Source organism: Girardinichthys multiradiatus, chromosome 18 (genome assembly GCF_021462225.1).
Source record: "Girardinichthys multiradiatus isolate DD_20200921_A chromosome 18, DD_fGirMul_XY1, whole genome shotgun sequence".
NCBI classification, from domain to species: Eukaryota; Metazoa; Chordata; class Actinopteri; order Cyprinodontiformes; family Goodeidae; genus Girardinichthys; species Girardinichthys multiradiatus.
The window spans coordinates 33,544,423-33,565,977 of NC_061810.1; the positions used below are offsets into that span (position 1 = coordinate 33,544,423).

The following is a 21,555-nucleotide window of genomic DNA, read 5'->3' on the forward strand; positions in this document are numbered from 1 at the left end:
TTTTATCCTGCTCTTTGCCAGTATATAGTTACATGTAGTTCTTTTTGTTATCTGGCCACACCCTGTTTAGAAAGGTCAATTAAGAACAAAGAGGAGGTGAGGATGTCTCTGTTCTTTTCACTGCTCTGCCTGGCTCCTTGTATCCTTATGGTCTTTATTAGAGTATTGTGTATGTTTACATACCCACCAGTGAGGATGTACATGTACTACTACACTACACATGTAGTTGGGCCTGAGAACCATGAACACAATTTGCTGACCTAATAAAGTGAGACATGTTTAAGATATAAGGTGTTTTAATTCTGATCAAATTAAGTTTGTTGCTTTCCTATTTATCATTGGAAATTGTATTTTCTATGGCATGGCAAAACATTTAGTCCAATCAGGTCTCAAGAAAGAAAAACTTTCAGCAGATAAAGGAAGGCTGAATGGAGTTCTGCGAAGATGCTCTAACATTTTTTGCAACAGAAAGAAGCAGAGAGCTCAAATGGATACATTTGAAGTCTCAACCTTTTTTTACAGAAAATGTTGGATTTGGAAATGTTGCTAGAGACTGCTGTTTTTATAATAGTAGCCATGCTAACTGTGCTAATCGCTAATATAAAATGCCAAATCCTCTGCTCCTGATTTAAATCATTTTTGACCACTCATGGCAGGAGGAATAGGAGAAAATGTTGTTCAGTGCTGTTCTTAAATCTTGTTATAGTTCCTAAAGGGGAATTGGGAATATCAGTATCAGCATGTCAAAGCTTTACATAAACTGGAGATCAGAAATTGTTTAGAAAATTCTGATCAGTGTGTCTCTAATTTTTGTAAGCTTTATCATCCACAACAGTATATGACTTTATACGACTATAGATAACATGATCTAGAATCCTGAATATCGAAGTGTTTAATGAGAAATATGTTAGAATATACACTGCTCAAAAAAATAAAGGGAACACTTAAACAACATAATATAACTCCAAGTAAATCAAACTTCTGTGAAATCAAACTGTCCACTTAGGAAGCAACACTGATTGACAAACAATTTCACATGCTGTTGTGCAAATGGAATAGACAACAGGGGGAAATCTTTGGCGATTAGCAAGACACACTCAATAAAGGAGTGGTTCTGCAGGTGGGGACCACAGACCACTTCTCAGTACCTATGCCTTCTGACTGATGTTTTGGTCACTTTTGAATGTTGATGGTGCTTTCACACTCGTGGTAGCATGAGACGGACTCTACAACCCACACAAGTGGCTCAGGTAGTGCAGCTCATCCAGGATGGCACATCAATGTGAGCTGTGGCAAGAAGGTTTGCTGTGTCTGTCAGCGTAGTGTCCAGAGCCTGGAGGCGCTACCAGGAGACAGGCCAGTACACCAGGAGATGTGGAGGAGGCCGTAGGAAGGCAACAACCCAGCAGCAGGATCGCTACCTCCACCTTTGTGCAAGGAGGAACAGGAGGAGCACTGCCGGAGTCCTGCAAAATTACCTCCAGCAGGCCACAAATGTGCATGTGTCTGCACAAACAGTTAGAAACTGACTCCATGAGGATGGTATGAGGGCCCGACGTCCACAAATGGGGGTTGTGCTTACAGCCCAACACCGTGCAGAACGCTTGGCATTTGCCAGAGAACATCAGGATTGGCAAATTCGCCACTGGTGCCCTGTGCTCTTCACAGATTAAAGCAGGTTCTCACTGAGCACATGTGACAGACGTGACAGAGTCTGGAGACACTGTGGAGAGCAATCTGCTGTCTACAACATCCTTCAGCATGACCGGTTTGACAATGGGTCAGCAATGGTGTGGGGTGGCATTTCTTTGGAGGGCCGCATGTGCTCGCCAGAGGTAGCTTGACTGTCATTAGGTACCGAGATGATATCCTCAGACCCCTTGTGAGACAATGTGCTGGTCCTGTTGGCCCTGGGATGCTCCTAATGCAGGACAATGCTAGACCTAATGTGGTTGGAATGTGTCAGCAGTTCCTGCAAGATGAAGACATTGAAGCTATGGACTGGCCTGCCCGTTCCCCAGACCTGAATCTGATTGAGCCCATCTGGGACATCATGTCTCGCTCCGTCCACCAACGTCACGTTGCACCACAGACTGTCTGGGAGGAGATCCCTCAGGGGACCATCCGCTGTCTCGTCAGGAGCATGCCCAGGCGTTGTAGGGAAGTCATACAGGCACGTGGAGGCCACACACAATACTGAGCCTCATTTTGACTTGTTTTAAGAACAATACATCAAAGTTGGATCAGCCTGTAGTGTGTTGTCTCCACTTTAATTTTGTGTGTCCAAATCCAGGCATTCATTGGTTAATAAATTTGATTTCCATTAATGATTTTTGTGTGATTTTGTTGTCAGCGCAATCAACTTTGTACAGAACAAAGTATTCAATGAGAATATTTTATTCATTCAGATCTAGGATGTGTTATTTGAGTGTTCCCTTTATTTTTTTGAGTAGTGTATTATATGCGGAGCTTACAGAAGAAAAACAAAATAATCGCAGACATCAATTTTCACTCATACTGACCTATTTTTGGATGCACCCTTGTTTCTGTGACTCATCAAGAAGGAGCTAATTTTCCACCAATTGGCACCCTAATGACCAGATTAACCACCTCAGGTACCAAGGACAATTAAATGTTAGTGGAATGCCAGGGTGAATTCCCTGTTTGCGTTAGTCATCTATTGATGGCAGAGTTGTGACTATCCCTAGTCAGCAGCAAGAAGACTGTCTCTTTTGTAGTCTAAAAGCACAAGGCAGATCATTATTACTGTTTGGGTCTACTGCTTACTTCACCATCTCTGGGTGCCTGTCATGCAGCACACTCAGTAACCTGCTACAAAGCTGAAAGAATTGCAGTTGTTTCTTTCTTCCCTTTTCTCTTCCCTCATTTGCATAGATTTTGAAAATATACCCATTTGAAAAAAGAAGGCAGTAGACAAAAAGCAGAGAGAAGACAAAAATAACGATTGTACACTGGAAGATATTACACACTGAGAAACATTTTACACAAGAGAGGCAATTTTAACACAATAAGCTTGTGGCCACACCTGACTTCCTTTCAATAACCCAAGAAATCCCACATAGCAGCAAAGTAGCCTACAAATTTACCTGATATGTATTTGGGATAGAACAAATGGAGACTGTTTGTTAAAACTTTTTCTAGTCTTGTTGGCTGCTAAAACTGGTTATATATACTGTCCAGTTGAGGCAGAAGCAAACTAAGGGTTGTGCCGAAAAATCAGCTGGTGACCCTCTCGTTTTCTTAAAAAGTATTTTTAAAACATGTCAAAACATGTCAATATGTCAATACATGTCTTTTGTTCATTTGAGCTGTGAGAGAGCAAGCGAGAGCAAGATTTTTAGCAGATAACAGGAAGGCTGAGGGCAATATGCAAAGGTTCTATATTTTACCGTTTTGAAATTCCATCTCTGTCATGGAACAGCCTGAGGTTGGATATATTTGGCAGAAATCACAGAAGGTTTATAATTTGAAGGCAGCGCAAATTGTGACTGATGTTGTCGTAACATTAACTGCATACAATTGATCACATTGCAGTTTTGCAGAGAAACAAAAATTAAAATCAATAACGGTTCTTTCCTATTGTAAGCTAGGGGAATGACGCTGGAAGTTTCTTTTTGCAGCCCGGATAGAAGTATTGGTGCTTTAGATATTATGTTTATGATACTGTGATACTGAACAATGATTGTGCTTTTGGAGAAAAAAACTGACATGTCATTGTCTGTGGAATCAGAGTTGTTTCGGATCTAGATGTCAGACGTAGTCATTTCCCTTCCTGTCACCTCCAGTTTTCAATGATAAAATAAATACGTGTTTTTAAACCTTTTCCATTCTGCCCAAGGTTACTTTGATAGTTGGATTCATTTAGCACAGGATATAACACAGTCTCCAATCACACACTCTCCAATCGTTCTAAGGTTTAAGATTATTTTAAGAAATCCTGTTACCTAGAGCTTTTTCGCTATATAAAAGCAACTTTAACATAAGTTTTGAACAAACTTGTTGAGTCTGTCTTCATTCATCTATGATTTAGAGTAGCTAAAAGGTGAGAAGTTTGTTGTATGTCACTCAGGAATGAATCGACTCACCTTAATTACATAATTGTTTTACTTTTCTGAAGTGCTGGACTCTCCTTACCAAACTGGTTAATGCCCGTAAGTCCATCATCTCGGACGGAGGAGCACGATGGAAGGTTTCAAGCAAGGGTTTTAATAACCAGAGTATGCCCATGTAGCAGAAAGCCTCGTCATATGACTAGATACCAGAACAGCACGCACAATCTTCACAGACACATAAACACATGTTCATGCAGTCTTTTTTGGCCACAGCACAGAACAGATTACACTTTACAGCATAAACAAAATCAAGCTCTCAGCAAAAGAGGTGAAGATTAGAGAGCAACATTCATCCTGCTCACGACGTGCATTAAAAGAGGCAATCAAAGCAAACCAAGATATTTAGTACAAAAACAAAACATTTTAAAACATTTGAAGAACATAGACTCTGTACAGAAAACACTGTAACAAAGTTTTTTTGGATGAGAGGGGAAAATAGTCTGCTATCAGTTCTCATTCTGAGTGGCTAGGCTAGAGCACTCGAATAAAGGTCTCACAGTGTATCTTATCAGCCCTAGACCTGCACTTCATAATATTAATATCATATTTGACAGTCCTAGGATGCAGCACCCATCCTGCTTATGGTCCTTTTCTGCTCTGGAAGCACTCAAAGGATTGGAGGGAAATAAAAAACTATTCACTAATGTGACCAAGGAAAAAAAAAAAAAACTAAACTCCCAACAAAAAGATATAGAGCAGAGTGCAAAAGCACTACTTTTTCAAAGATGTCCTAAGATATCTGGCCAGTGTTAAAATATGTAATGCATAATCGCTCAGCAAAGTAGTTAAAGTGGACTCCATGAATCAGTTCATTTCTTTTCCCGTTCATGGTGATGAACCATTTCCTACATGACTGCAGAGATGGATAGGAGAATGTCACAGTTAAACAGTTGCATTTTCCAGATCACATACATTAGATTATCTAGTTCCATAAAAGTGGAGATCAAAGTGTAAAAAACATTCAGTGCCTTGCAGAAGTATTCACTTCGCTTAACGTTTTTTACATTTTGCCATGTTATTCCCGCTAATTTCATTGTATTTTTTGGGGATTTTATATGATAGACCAAAAAAAAATGATAAAATTGTGAAGTGGAAGGAAAAGAATACAAGGTTTGCCAATTTTTTACAAACACAGTATCTATCCCACTTTTATTTTGACAGCAGTAAATCAAACCCAATGCATAATCTCAACATAAATACAACTGCTGTGTGAAGGTTTGTCACAGAAAATTGGTGAACAAATAGCATCTCAAAGACCGAGGAACACACTACACAGGTTAGAGCTAAAACCAGGAAGAAGCTTTGAACATTTTATGGAGCACTCTTCAATCGATTATACAAAAATGTTAAGAGTATGGCACAACTGCAAACCTACCAAAACATGACCATGTCCTATTGAAAGGCATGAAAGCATTAATCAGAGAAGCAGCTAATAGGCTGATTGTAGCTCTAGAGAAGCTACAGACAGAGCAAGTTTACCAATGAGAATTTGTGCCAAGACTTGAATATTGTTGTTCACAGATGCTCTCCAGCCAATCTGACTTGGCTTGAGCTATTTTGCAAAGGAGAGTGGGCAAACGTTGTAACGGTTGTAACATGGCAAAAAGTTATATGCATACAGTACTTTTGCATGGCACTGATTCTGAGTAAGATGACTAATAGATATTTTACCTCATCATTGTAGATGATACAGTACACAGCTCTGTTTTTTGTCTTTAATCTTGTTTTCATATATATAGAGATAAAAAGTTCTCTATCGTACCTCTGAAGGGCTGGTCCCTCTGGTTTCCCCTGGCCATGTAATCCATTAGAGACAGGTGGAGCACAGAGTGATTGATGCACTTCTTTAACCAAGTCTGTACACCCGCCTATTCTGCTCAGGTAGGTTTTTTTTCATAAAGCACTAGATTAGACATTGTTCTGCAAAGCAATGTGCATGCAATGACAGATTGATGGAATAAAATACATAACTTACACACTCCCAAAGCATAGGAAGACATGCCCGACCCATTGTGTTCTGTTCTAGCCTTCATACTTATGTAAACCAGTCGATTCAAACTAGTTTCTTTTTCTTGACAGGATATGTGTTGTTTTTAGGCTTACTGCCAATGTTCACTGTAGAACATCACAGAGCTCTTAAAACTCTTAAAGAGCTGCCCTGCTTCTCTGCTCTGGCTCTTTTGTGCAATGCTCCACACTTTCCTATGGTGAGTATTTTCTTCCTCAATATTAGTTTTGGTGGGGAGGGCTGTGTGTGGATGATGTTTTGCTTTCCTGTTTGTCAAAAACATGTTCTAAAATCTTCTGACATTTCACACATTTATACACAACCAACAGAGATGTGAACATGTTTTCACATTGCTCTGCAGAGCTGCTGTGAGTGTGGGGCACAAAAGCAATGTCTTAGGTCAGTTATGGTCAACATACTTTTGCAGCAAGCTAACAGAAACACATGTTCTGCATAGTTACACTTTTGGTCTATCATAGAAATTATCCCCAACAAATGGCCATTAACTAACCCAGACACCTCTGGTATAGTTATATGGGTTGCACCAATCAGCCCAAACTGATAAATATACTAAGTTCAACAGACCACACAAAGCATGCATAAACATATGTGTTAAATGTGGTCTGATTAAGATGCATGTCTTGAACCAATCTTCCCTGCATTTGTTCCTCAAAGAAATAAAGCTGCTTCTGGAAGTTTAATCAGACATACTGTAATTTGAAGGTTCACTACACTGGGCTACAATTGGCTTGTCTCATAGTACGCACCTCATAACTCTTTAGAACTAGAATAGCTAAAAATAAAGCATGATATATTAAATTAGCACAAAGGAATTTGTTTTACAGCCAACACCATACTTGCAAGACATTTCACACCAAAATGAAACACAGGCTTCTTCTTGAGACAAACATGGCATTAACAGTCACACATGCACACTCCACCTGAGTTTAACATTGTGGAAGAGGTGTGCATTCCAATGTGAAACACGCTGAAGTGGTGGCCAAGGAGAATCTGTGGAGCCCAAGATGTTGACTTATGTAGCAGACCCCTGGGTGTGTTGTTTGCACCAATTTGCTGAGAACCTCAGTGAAACAAATAACTGCCACAGAGCACAACTGGAAGGCTGCCAGAGCAGTCAATGCCACTTTTACTGGAGTTTAGCAGTTCTTGGGTAGGCAGGGGACAGTTACCACTATCAGGGTAAAATATGGTTTTAAAGTAAAGTAAAGTAAGCAGGTTTTTAAACCCTGCTACAGCTTTCTATTAAACTACTCCTACTGCTTAAAGTCATTTTAACCAGAAGTCAGATAAAGTGTAGAGTTATGCAGTGCTGACCCCCCATTGCTGTCAATGGGTGATGAGAACTCCAGCTCTTTTCAGAGATTCGACTCTTTTGGCTAGACTTCCTTGGAGTAGTCAGGATTGTAAATATTCCATGATTTCAAATAGACTGCTACTAGAAGGCGAGAACTATTATTTCTCAAGGGGTTCAGCAAAAAAGACCCCAACTATGCACAGCTTGGCAGGCAGTGGGAGCTTGCAATGCTTCCTGGAGACTGGTTTGAGCTGGCCAACTGTTCCCTACGCAACTGATGACACAAAATCTGCTGGGATAGACCCCTTCACCTTCAAGACATCTGACATGCCGACCACCCTCCAATAGTCACATAGTTATTGAAGCCAGCTGTCTTCATATGGTGACAGAGATTTTACAGCGGCATTGAGATCAGTGAGACTCCGATATAAACTTGGCTGAAGACAGTTACATGCAGCGGACCAAACTCATGTAAACATCCTTTTACTTCTGTTGTTAGTGGCTGTGAAAAGTAAACCCTGCCTCTGGTGTGAGGCATTTGCGTGTGGATGTGAAGGCCCGCAGCCAACCTTGTGTGGTCCATACTGTTCAGTCAGCCAGGCCACTAGACATCATCAAGCTCCGAGGTTATCTCATGCTCAAGTGGCGCAGTGTGGCGTCCATTACCTCACTTTACTATCTCCACATCCAGAAAAAGGGAAACAAGCTATTCATAGAGCCTCTCAGAGCCTCAGGCAGACTGCTGGGTAAAGAGCATAGTAAGAACATTGTTCCTGTGTGACTGTTTGTAATCTTTAAACAAATGTGAGAAGCAAAACAATAAATTCTGTAAAGGCCTCTTTTTTGAGCTTTAGCGTGAAAGCTAAAAATTTGGGAATGATTTAAAAAAATATGCCACATTCCTATTATCTGCTATGACTTGTAAAGTATTTACACCCTTTATAAGTTTTCAGTTTTGGGTAGTTACAACCACAAACTTTAATGTGTTTTTATACACAAAACAGCACACAGTGAAGTAAAACAAACTTAAATAGTAGGTACTAATAGAGTTTGATTGGCAGGAGAAAATAATATTTTAACAGTTACATTACTGTAGTATCAGTAAAAACTCATGAGAAAATCGTTGACAGATTATGTGGAGAAAAGTGAGATTTACATAACTCCTGCTTCGCTTACTATTATGATGCATATAAAGCGCTTTTAAATCCCTGCATTGGGTTCTGGGTTGTTAAGCCTCCAAGCTTCAGGCTTTGGATAACATTTCTCCTAAATCTCACCTCCTTATTGAATAAATTGTCATATAAATCTTCATTTATGAATTCAAATTGAAGCTGGAAACATAAAGATCAATATTTTTGTCTTGGTTAGACATTGTGTGTGTGTGAGTTTGGCACTCCATACATTATAACCGCTCTACATTTGGTGGTCTTGTGCTCACTATTATTTCTTCTGTTTTATTTTTCTTTATTATGAACATGTAACTGAATATAACTACCATAACCTACAAGCCAGAACAGAGTTGAAAAAATTGGTATAATTATGCCACCATATTTGTCCTGTAAATATTTATAAAGTCTCCTGCAGCAATGTATTTTGCTGCCTTTAGTGACTGAACCTACATTTGCCCACTGTTGTTAAAAATGGCTTATAAGTGTGTTTATAATAAAAACTTCAAAAGCATTCCTTAGAATTTCTCTCTTGTACACATTACTTGTGAAACATACTTTCTTGGGTCTTACTCTTTGTTCTTTATTGCACATCCTCAAGTAAAAAGGAAGTTCCTTAAATTATGTTGACGTCTTTAATTAAAAAAATAATAATAATAACATAGCAGGAAAAGAACCCAATCCTAAGATTGTTTGAATAAACAAGGCAAACAAGATTCATGGTTAATGCATTAGTCCAGGCTGTGGGTTAGAGACCAAAGATAGAGAGATTGTGGGCTGAACTGTACATGTAGTTAATGATAAACCAAACACACTGGGTTAGTTCTGTAGCCTTGCAAAACAGAACCTGTTGAAACTTGGATTACATTAACAATCGCTTGTAAGTGAAACTGTAAATACCAGGCCTGTAGAACCACCTCCTTAAAAAGCTGTGTTTTTAGCTTTTCAAGTGTTAACGTCCGAGAGGGAGAGCCAGGCAAAGTAAACCCATTTAAAACCTAAGATTTACTTCTTCGGAGTTTCACCTGAAACTAAAAGGAACTCTATAAAGTTCTCATAGCATACCTATATGACAAACATTTTGAACTAAGATAAATGCAAAACCCTCTAGCTTCATAAGACAGATGTATAGCTTGTAGTTTGCTCACTCTGGATTTGAGTGTAGCCTTGTAAAAAAAATCTCAGGGTTTCTGTTATTTTTTTCCCCTTTCTTCTACTATTTTTTAGTGAGCAGGGCTCCATTCTGGTTGCTCCGACAACATAATTATATGTAGTTAAGCATAAGCTGCAGAGAGTGAGTGAGTGTGAGACATACACTAGGCATAGAGGAGAGAGAGAGACTGCTAGGGAGTAGTGGTTTGTCATTACTGGTATGTTTGAACCTTACAGAAAATAAGCAGCCCAAACTTGAGACTGAGCCAGTGGTACTTTGTCCTCTGCTCCGAGTCTTGCCAAAAGTCAACTTTTTCTTTAAAATATATTTTTTCAGCACTAGGGCCTTTATTTTTCCATTTTGACAGTAGGTAGACAGGAAAGAGGGGTAGACATTTGGTAAATGTCGCCGGGTCCAGGACTCGAACCCGGGACAGCTGCCATTAGAGGACTGTAGCCTCTGTATATGGTCTGCGCTTTCGCCCCTACACCACCAGCGCCGCCAAAGGCCAACTTTTTCAAGCTGAAAATCTCACCACATAGACAAACAGCATAAAATATGTGTAAAGCCAAATTTGTATTTTAATACATTGTGAAAAACTATTTTTTCATGATTCTAGCCCTGGCTTGGAAAATACAGTGGTTATAATGATGTGCTTTAAATAGTTACACATTTTTGATGCCACAACCACCACAATACACCAGTGCTTTGACTAGACCTTTCTAACACATGTTGGTCTTGTCCATTGAAAGCATCTTCTTTCACATGTTGGCTTATCTGCCTACATGGCCTGCGCCAATTTACAAATAAGACATCTTATTGTATTATTTATTTTTTACAATGGCTTTCTTCTTGCCAGCCTTCACAGGATAGTCATTAGACTTCAGAATTTTATTCCAAATTTTATTTGAAGTAAAGGAATGCATGTATAATTTGTCTTCCAATAAAAATGTATATACTATTTAGGTTTATTTTTTCTGTTACATAGAATAAACACTAAAGTGAGACTACTGTGGCTCAGTGGGAAAAGTAGTCGTCTTGCAATTCAAATGTTGTGGGTTTGATTTCAGCGTCCTCCTGCTACATGTCGATGTGCCCCTGGGCAAAGCACTTAACTTCAAGTTGTCTACTTATCTGTGTATCTGTGTATGAATGTGTGAATGTTTGTGAGTGTGATTTAGTGAATGTAGCTCTAGTGTAAAGCTCTTTGAGTGGTCTGTGTGACTGGAGAAGCACTGTATAAGATCATTCAATTTACCAAAGTTTTAAAGTTTGTTGTTGAAATCTGACAAAACGTGGAACATTTCAAGGGACAGAAAGGCTTTTGCTTAAGGTACTGTAGATTGTGAGTTCAATACACATCGTTGACACCACTCTGTCCTGATCATCTGAAGAACCAAACAATTCCTTCACCTCAAATGGAAATGTCAGAAAAGCAATCCAAGTGGAGGTGTTTTGACTCATTTGAAAGCAGAGAGTTTACCATTACAGTTGAAATTGCAAACTGTACAGCAAGCATTCGACTTGCACCTGGACGTTGAAGGCTTGCTCTGCACAGTCCAAAAGCAAGACACCACCCCACCCACCACACTCGAGAGTCATTCACACCTAAAAGCAGTCAAGCACACACACACGTACCACTCTTTCTTTCCCCATCTTGATTAGATTACAGTGAGCGGGTTGGTGACAGCCTCTGGGCATGCTTCAGGAGCGGTTGATATTTGAGCTGTCCTCCTCAGCCCGCACTCTCAGCCAGTCAAGACAGAAAGAGATAATATGTCTAAAGAGCTGACCTTACTGATGAAAGCTGCTTCTAAAGAACCATTTGAAACAAATTTGTCAACACTGAATGCAACAGACAAAGATTGTGCAATACTTTAGACATTTTTAAAAATTCATGTAGTGCAAGATCAAATATTTACTAGTTGACCGTGCACATGCTTAAATCCACTTTTCATTGAAGTGGAGTATATCAGACACAATATGCATCTTTGGTACTTCAATAAAATGAGTGACAAAGCTTTGTGTTCAAAGGTGACTGGAGACACATGCAACAATCGCAATGGCTTCAGAATAAAAAGCTAATATCTATCTCTCGGACAAAAAACAGAAGCTGTGCCAGAACAGAAAGGGCTTTGTTCCCTATTGTAGCTTCTGACCACCTACCAAGGGTCCTTTAGAGAAGCACTCACCCTGGAATGATCAGACCACCTAGCCCCCAAGGCACCACAGGCCTGTCGAGACCTCTGGGCCAAACACATCCTGCCCATCTCCTGAGAGATTATCCAACTCAATGAACACATTGAGAGCAGGAACAGTGGAAGAAACTGGAGCCTGCTATTCAGGTCTGTCTGAAACCAAACTCTTTATTCACACTCACAGTGGAGAGGGAGAAAGAAACCAGAAGACGTGCTGCACTTACTTGCTACTTCCAGCGAGGCATTGTGGCTCACTGCTTCTCCCAGGTAGTTGCGAGCAACACAGACATAGGAACCTTCATCTGGTTTGCTCCGTCGTCCATGGACAATGCGAAGAAAGAAAAGAGAGCCGCTGGGCAGCAGCATGCGCTGGGAACGGGGATTGTCCCTGTCTGTTTCCACCCGCTCACCATCTTTGTACCACTCCACTGTTGGAGCTGGCCGCCCTTCCGCCTTACAGTTGAGAGTAGCAGGCTCCCCTTTGGATACAATCAAGTCTGATGGGTGCTCTACAATCCTAGGTGGGGTGTCCTCTTGGCGCAGACGAGATCCTGAAAAGGAATTGGAACAGTTAAAACTAACATCTGTAAAAATGTACAATCCTCACAAGGTCATTTTGCTGTAAATAGGAGCTTTGCCCGCCTGAGAAGAATGGTTTTAAGAGAGAGTTTAGCATTTTACAATAGCAGACATACAGTGGATTAGCAACTGTATTTATAGCTATTATCTTTTCTACATTGTCACATTACAACGACAAACATCAGTGTAGTTTATTGGGGTTTTAGGTGATAAAACAACAACACTATGAAGTGTAAAGTAGAAGATAAATGATCCATGATTTTCAAATGTGTTTACAAATAAAAATCACAAAAATATGGTTTCTGCTTTTGTGCAGCCTCTCTCAGTCAATGCTATGTAGTGGCAACTTTTAGTACAATCATAGCAAGCCTTTTTAGATATGTCGCTACCAATTTTACAGATCCAGAGACTGACTTTTTTGTCCATTCATCTTTGCAAAAATAATTCAAACTTAGTCAGACTGGATGGAGAGCATCTCTGCATATAGATTTTGCAGTTTTGACAGGTTCTCAATTTAGAATTTAGTTTTGGACTTTTGACTAGAACTTTCTAACCACATGAATATGCTTTGATCAAAACCATTTCATTGTAGCACTGGCTGTATGTCTAGGGTAGCTGTCCTGCTGGAAGGTGAGCTTTTGCCAAATCTCAAGTTTTTTTGCAGCCTCCAAGATATTCTTCCAGGATACCCTGTATTTAGCTCCATCTACCTTCTGATCAACTCTGGCCTGCTTCTCTATGCCTTCTGAAGAAAAGCATTTTCACAGCACGAGATGTCACCACCATACTTTACTGTGGGGAAACATGTCTGCGGTGTCTCCTGCATAGTTTGTGGCAAACTGCAAACAAGACTTTTGCTGACTTTGGTTTTCTTTCAACCGTGCCCTTCTGCTTTCCACTCTTTCATAAAGGCCAGATTTGTGGAGTACATGACTAATGGCTGTCCCATTGACAGATCCTCCCACCTGAGCTGTCGATGTCTGCAGCTCTGCATTGTCTAAATATTTTTTCTCTGGCTGACCTGTAAATTTTAGCTGGACACCCATGTCTTTGTAGGTCTGTAGTTGTGCCATACATCCCTGACTTGTCTGCTGTGTTCCTTGTTCTTTATGATGCTGTTTCTACACAAATATTCTTTGAAAAACGTTTGAGTCCTGCAAAGCTGTGATTATGCTCTGATTAAAGTACATACAAAGGGACTATTTACTAATTATGTAACTTCTAAAGACAGCTGGTTGCAATGTAGTTTATTTAGGGGTATCGGAGTAAAGACTGCTTAATACAAATGCCTTGAGGTCTAAAGTTATGTGACAAAATGTGAAAAAAGTCCAGTTGGTATGAATACTTTTGGAAGGCCCTTATTATTATTTCAGGCTTTGCATAGTATAAAATTTGTAAACATTCTGCTCTATTTGACTAGTACTCCATTCAATTCCAGATTTACTGCTTGTATGTGTGTCTTTTTCCTATCAGTTTCCCTGGAATACACTGCATGTTTGAATAAATACAGGACAATACTTATTGCATGTCTACTGAACTGATCTTGAGTAATTAAGTTAACACAAAGAGAGAAATATCTGTAGTGTGAAATGGAAGGTTTTGAAGATACAATAAGTAGAGATAACAACTGACGAATCTGGAACATCACTTTTTAATTAGAGCACGAGTTCCTTCAGTAAAGGTCAACAATTGTGCAATTTATGTAACAAATGTCATTTCTCAGATTCAAAAGAAGAACAGAAGACAAGAAAGGGAACTGGAAAAAAGAACAATGCACCTTGAAGGCCAAAGGAAATTAAGAGACAAAAGATAAGATAAGATAAGGGCACACCTCACAGTTTCCTCACAAACAGGGAGCCAAGAGCAGAAATCACATTGCTAGAGAAGCTAAATCATTGTCAGCAGCTGTGTCAAATGAGTTAACAGCCGAGTGCCATCTCTGGTCATTACTATTGCTCCCTGACCAGTCAGCTGTGGCTATCAAAGCTGATTTACATGTAAATCAGCTTCCTGTTGTGAATTCCTGAAGGGTCGGTCTTGCACTGTGCTTCCACACAAAAGTTCGGTGCATGTCAGAGAGCGACAGAGGGCTCATCCCTCCTCACCATATTGCCCACCGTAGGCCTTTGGAAGCCATTCAGCACCAATTAAAGGGAGTCAGGTCTAATTGGAGGCATAGGCCTGCAATTAATTTACCCAGTATCCCGTGAACTTGCCACACTACCTCATTTATGAGCCATCCGCCCAGCCCCCGCCCTACTTTTTTCAGAAACAGATGCTGAGAAGGCATCTTCCATTGGTCGCTACATTTTTTTAAGTAAAGTCAGCATAATTAGTGACAGCTCTGTGGGAAGATTAATCACTGCAATGCAAATGTATATTATGGCTGGTGAAATATTAATCCAGCAGCCCAGCAGAGGACATTTTGATCATGACTCCTTTAACCGTCAGGCTAATAGTATGTGGGCTCATAGTCATAACAGGCTAAAACTGGGGATACTTTTTGAAAATAAATTAATGTAATTATAAGACATACATTCATTCTTACCAGTTTTTCCATTAAATATATGCATCTTCTCAACCTAATGTATTTTTACTACTACTCAAACCTTTTTCTGATATTTTAATTAATCTCAGCGTTCAAAAGCCTTTTTTTCTTCCAAATTATTCATTTGGAAAAATATGAATTTATGCCGCCATGCTTTTTTTACATTACCCATAGAACCATGTTCTAGTTTTAAATTGGATTTACTGAGGTGGTACTAGTTATAAAATGTTTAAGTTGCATTGTTGTTTAGGTGGCATTTAAAACTAGGACATACCCAGTTCTCTGTTTTAAAGAAATTAATTTTAAATAAATTTAGGTTTTTATGTTGCTCATGGAACCCTATATTTTTGAAATTAAGTAATACATGACTAACAGTTGGCAGGGGTAAAAATTATATCTGAAACAGATTGAAAATTAGGTAGAAACATATCAGACCCCTGGTTAGATTAATTATTTCATCTGTTTTGTAAAGTTTTTTCAAACTACACATCCATGTTTTCTGGCATTTGGAGCTGCCTCAAGCACAATTAAACAAAGTATCCTGTAGCTCTCATCATGCAAACCTTTGAACTAATAGACTTAATGCTAACAAGGCTAATCCTACTGTTCAGGCAGAGCTGAGTTAACCCTCCATTACTACTGCAACAACTACCCCAAGTGTCACTGCCCTTTACCCAGCAATACATCTAGAATGTTTTATTAAAGAGGACTATGAAGAGCATGGGTTCTATCTGCTCTACATTACCCTCCCCGGGTTAGACAGCTCCTCTCTAATTTGAAACAGTTTGAAGTTTGGGCTTTTATAGTGGAACCATTAACTATTTAGATGTGACCCACCAGGAGAACTGTGTAACGATGAACGCTGTGTTTGATCACAGCGTGTTTACTGTGGATGATTACACTGGATCAGCATGACTAACATGCAAAATCAGATTATAAAGTAAACCGCAAGAGTTCTGTTGTAGCTTTGACTGTATGTTAAGGGTCACTGACGTGCTGAAAAATGAGGTGGTACCCCAGTTCAGGCATCTGCAAATCTGGAGCTCCTAGTGGCGCTTTAAACCCTACAAGGTAATAATTATAAAGAAATAAGCAATGTTTTGAAATATAAATGTCATAAAAAATTATATTTCCACTTTTGGCAGTCTTTCTTTGTGTTTCCATGTAATATTTAATAGAACTTCCACAGCAGAATGAAACTAATAGCCCATGTCATTTAAAAACTAAAATGTAAAAATCCTATGGTAGATATTTACAAAAAAACAATATGCTGTCTTAATAAAGGATGATTTAGCTTTTCCAGCTGTAAGCAAATTGTATTTAGTTTGACTAAGGTCATAAATTGCTCATATAGAGCTCCTAGTCCCAAGTTGTTTGCAGCCTCTAAAAATTTTCTCTCATGTATTTAGATCTACCCATCTTCCCATCAACTCTGACCAGCATCCCAGTCCCTGTTGCAGAAAATTAACCTCACAGTATCATTCTGCCCACACCATGTTTCACCATAGGGCTGTAGCATTCAGGATGGTTTCCAGAATTAGTTTTTCACCATGCATAGGGTTTTACATGCAGGCCAAACATTTTTATTTTACTATTTAGATGTGGCATAGTGAGAGAACAACAGTGCAATCAATGATAAATGCTTTGTTGAGTGTTCACTGCAGATGATTACAGTGGATTTGCATGACTAACATGCAAACTTAGTATACAGTGTACAGTGGAATAATGTTTGTTTATGGAAAAGCTGCTGAGAATAGGTGGGAAATAAATTATCAGCAATGTAAATACAACCCTAACCCTATCCCTGTTGTGTATATGTGCATGTGTGGAGCCTTTGCCATGCTGATTCAAACAGATACTTGGAATGAGCTCCATTACTTCAGCTCCATTACCTCTCACCATTGGGAAACAGACACACTCAGAGGTAGGGATTATTCCACCCCAGAACAAACACCCCGATGCTCCAATCTATAGGTGAAAGCACTCTAAGATGATAACTGATTTCATTCCTTCAACTACTGCACACACAGAAGGCCGAACCTAAAACTGAAACAAGAAAGGAGTGCACACTTCACTCTTGAATCAAGCTGTTCAGTCTCTTGCTCTCATTACTTTGAGTCATCTAACCCACCCATCCCAGCACTTTTTCTTTTTTTAAAGCGTTGCCCTTCCTTCTCCTCTACTGCCTTCAAACACCCTCTCTCCTATTTTCACCCCCCCTCCCTTTGTTTCCAGACAGAGAATGTGAGATGAGCTAATGCAACACACAGCCTTACCAAAGGGAAGCTGGGACTTCTACTGCAAGGATCTGATCGATTGGTGCCTAAGGCCAGATTCTCCTTCTGCCTTAACCCTCACACTTGCCAGTGAGCTTCTGTGTTTCTTTTTTCCCCTACTCATGGACACACATAAAAATTCACAAACTTCAACTATGCTTTTGAAAGCCTCGTGCAATTAAAAAACAACAGTTCTCATAGACTTTACATCTACAAAAAACAAATCTTTTGAATGAACAAGCCCTAACAGTAACAAATAACACAAAAACGTTGATGTTTGTGACCCACCCAAGGGTCCAGACTGAGACACTGATCAACCTGTTCAATGCTTGAGGGCCTCCAGGCCTTTGTTCACATCAGAAATCCGGGTTCCTACAACCCTCCAGACCCAGATAAAAATATCATTATAAAGAGATTTATGATGGTTCATAGCAAGCCAAAGGCACCCTCTTGCCATCAGATCAGAAGGTATTATTTGCATATTAAAACTAAGGCAATCAAGTTTTTATCATTTCATTTGTGTTTTGGTGCCAAACTTGATTTTCATCTGGCCACATGAGATCCTGATCTGCCAATAAACTTTAAAAGACAAGCATGCTTCCTCAATGTGATACACAAATAGATAAGAGGTTAATTTACTATGCAAACTGGGAGATAAAATGAGAAACCAGCTGGTGCATGTAACTGGCAGGTTTTCACCTTGATCTGCAATGACCAGTGATCAATCACTGGCAGGTCATAAACTCAAATATCCAAACATTTTAAGATCATCATTGTCACAGCTTGTGTAGCGGAGGACCCCGGAATGCAGACGGACAGGCAGCATGACGGTAAGTACAAGGTTTTAATCATAAGAAAAACACAAACTCGCTCGTAAGAGGAGGCAGAGACAAAACAATAAACAGGCAGGCAAGACAGGCATAGCATGATCCGTAACTACTGGCTGAAAACAGGGTGATATGATCCGAAATGTTTCCGCAAGGAATGAAAATAACAGAGGTGTATATATAGAACAAGAACAAGGTGAAACAAGGAGGCTGATTTGCTTAGTGCAGGTGAACCAAATAAAGTTAATTGACAGACAGGAGAGAACACAACGTGACTGGAGCAAAATAGGAATTCAAGGATGCAAACTAATAGAAACATAACTAGAAAAACATGAAACTAAAGCATAACCAGATCCAAAAACCTAATTTGACAAAACATGAACTAGAAGACAAAAACTGTCTAGAAGACTGACTAGAAGACAAAGACTGTGAGAAACCTAAGAGGAAAACCCGCAACCAAAAACCAAACAACCCCAAATCATAACAATCATACTAAAATCTACCAGGTATCTGCAGTAACAACAATTTGCTGGGGAAGCTATTAGGCAAAATATCAAAAGTGATTAAAATAAATGAACAAAAACATGAGATTTTAAAACAAATAAAATTAAACAAATAAAATCCAAGTAAAAGTAGCAAGAGAGTTCAATCAGGCTTGGAGAGGCAGAGACTTTCAGCAAAAAACACAAAGGCTAATTGCAGAACATCAAATGTGTTCTAACAATTTGAATTTTTTTCCAATTTTAAAGTTAAGGATCTAGAACAGGCCTCTCAAACTTCTAAAGTGTTGGTGTCCTACAAACCTTAGGTTTGTTTCTGCTTTATCAAACGTGAATTAAATAATTAGGTCATAAGCAGGACTCTGGAGATATTGAATGTATGCTGAGTAGGTTAATTCAGTCATTTGATTAAGATGCAATGGACCAGGGATATATCTTAAAGTTGCAGCATATTGGCCCATGAGGACTGGAGGGAGATGGATATCCATGATGTAACGTCTCCAAGGAAAATACATGAAGTCAGTTGTTTTAATAGTGCTATCCACGCTAGCGGCGTTAACGGCTTGTACAGCTAATTTAAAATACTAAGGACAATTTAAAAGACAATTAATTTGTCTTTGTTTAAAAATAGCAAAATCCTGTTGTATACGTCCTTTCTTCCTCAAGAAGTGTATAGTCGCCTCTTCTCTTTTATCCTCTTGTATATTAAAAGCTTTATTAAAATAACAATTACCTAAAATCAGTGTCACCATGTCAAAGCTTTACAAAAACTGAAAATATACGAGATAGGGACAGCGAGACCAAGACTATCAGCAGGTAACATTAAGGCTAAATAGAGCTACTTTTTTATTCTTTTGAACATCCAGCTTCTATCATTGAGCATATTAGATTTGGAAACGATGCAGCCTTTTGGAAATTTCCCACTTCAAACCAAGGGCTTAAAATTATGTACTATACAAAATAAACAAAGAGACATCTGTTTTTGTAATGCTAGCTGAACAACATGTGCCAGTCACAAAGGTATGTAATAATTATGTCCTTGTTCTAAAATAGTTAAATATATATTTTTTTAAAGTGACTCACTCTCCCTGATCTGAATATAAATAATTAAGGAACTCTCATGAAAGGAAGGCTTAAAATAAAACATCTGAATTCAGTAAATTATAGTTCTTTAAGCATAATCCATATTGGCTAAAATAGATATTCTGATTTTGCAATGCAAACAGCATGAATGGATTTTACTGAAACATGGCCTCAGTACATTCATGAAATGAGGACCTTCATTTAATGTGCATAAGAAATATTTAATGTAAATTTAATTTGGGAGCACATGGAATTTCACAGGCAATGTTTACTGTCAGACTAAGTAAACCATTAGAAAAGGCAACTAGGTATAAGAATATGTGTTTTGTTTTTTTCATGTGTGGGAGTTTGCAATCAATCCAACGCCTCTGACTGAAAGCAGGGAAGATGACCCTGTAGCATCCTTGACTCTCGGCAGCCTCAGGACCACAAAAAGCTAGACAGGGTTACTTTTCCAACACAGAAGCATTCCTTAAACACAGCACTCCTGCCTTACTCCGTTAAAAGCCTATATACCCAAACAGGCAGAAAAATGTGTGCAAAATTTAGAAACCTAATTACTGTCCACTCAATGCATACAGACATACAGATAGAACTGACGTAAAGCTGGAGAGAAGCTGAAAGTAATAAAGAAAACCGACTAAAAACAATTACCTAGTAGCAGTAATCAGTTACAGTCCAGTGATTTCCATGACTTAAAAATAAATGTGTCACTGTTTCCCAGAGCTTTTTTCCATGGCTACTATCTTGGCAATGTGCGAGGGAGAAGAAGGGAGCCAGGCACATGCCCTTTATCCAGAAGAACTCACAGGGGAAGAGGACAGTAAAGCAATTTAGATCTGTTGTCAACGCAGCCCCCTGAGGTAGGGAAACAGACAAGATAATGTGTCTGTTTCCTTAAATGATAAAACAGCATCACAATGTTGCACAGTTCACTATAATTCCTGCAACAGAACAAATCCAAAGCTTTATACTAATTAGGAGTTAAAGACTGATAAAGTTTAATTCCTCCAATAAGGGTGGTCAAGGTCCCAGAGACAGTCTATAGTTATCAGGTGTTACAAGAGTATGACACATCAAAACTACCCACATCAGAAGTCCAGGTACGCAATGGCACAGATATGGAATATGGATTTGTGATAAAGGAGGCCAAGCACAGAAGGGCACTCCCTATCTACAGCCCCATTAATCTGTGATTAGGGAATTAAGGCGGATTTATGGCAGAGATAAGAGCAGAGGGTGTGTCACTCGGGGTAGCCAGGCGAAGGCTGGAGCCATGCCTGCTCAGGACATGGCTGGCCAATTTAATGATTGAATCCAAAAGAAAAGGCAACCCTTTCTACTGAATTACACAAGATAACGGCGAGAGGGGTGCAAAGATAACAGGAAGAGATGGAAACACAGAGAAAAGGCAAGTACTGTACTACTGCTGATCAGATGACACAAGCAGGTAAACGAGACCAAATCTTTAGCGGTTCAACTGCACAATCCCACCCCGGAATGTGGTGCATGAATGACTTTGCCAGTTGGATCAGATCAAACTTGTTTTTAATGTTACACAAGGCTATCGCTTACACTCCTAAGACCCAGGATTAGAGCCCTGTGTGCGAGTGTATGTGGAGACGCGGAGGTGGGGTGATAAAGGGGGGTGATGGATAGCTTTATGGCCTCTTTCTCTCCTCATTTCTTTGTCTCCATTTACCAAACAAATCAGTGTATTGTTATCTTCACTTATGTTACAGCAATACTTGAGAAGAGATATCACCTTA

The 21,555-nt window shown here is 39.3% G+C and overlaps 1 protein-coding gene across 6 annotated transcripts in view; it reads right to left on the bottom strand.

Moving 5' to 3' along the window:
- Positions 1-21,555, bottom strand: part of robo1 (roundabout, axon guidance receptor, homolog 1 (Drosophila)) — a 337,926-nt gene that overhangs the window by 142,777 nt on the left and 173,594 nt on the right. For all 6 annotated transcript variants that reach the window (XM_047390959.1, XM_047390958.1, XM_047390956.1 and 3 more), the window contains one exon: positions 12,198-12,524. In XM_047390959.1, the coding sequence (XP_047246915.1) occupies positions 12,198-12,524 (327 nt within the window). The remainder of the gene's footprint in view (positions 1-12,197; positions 12,525-21,555) is intronic.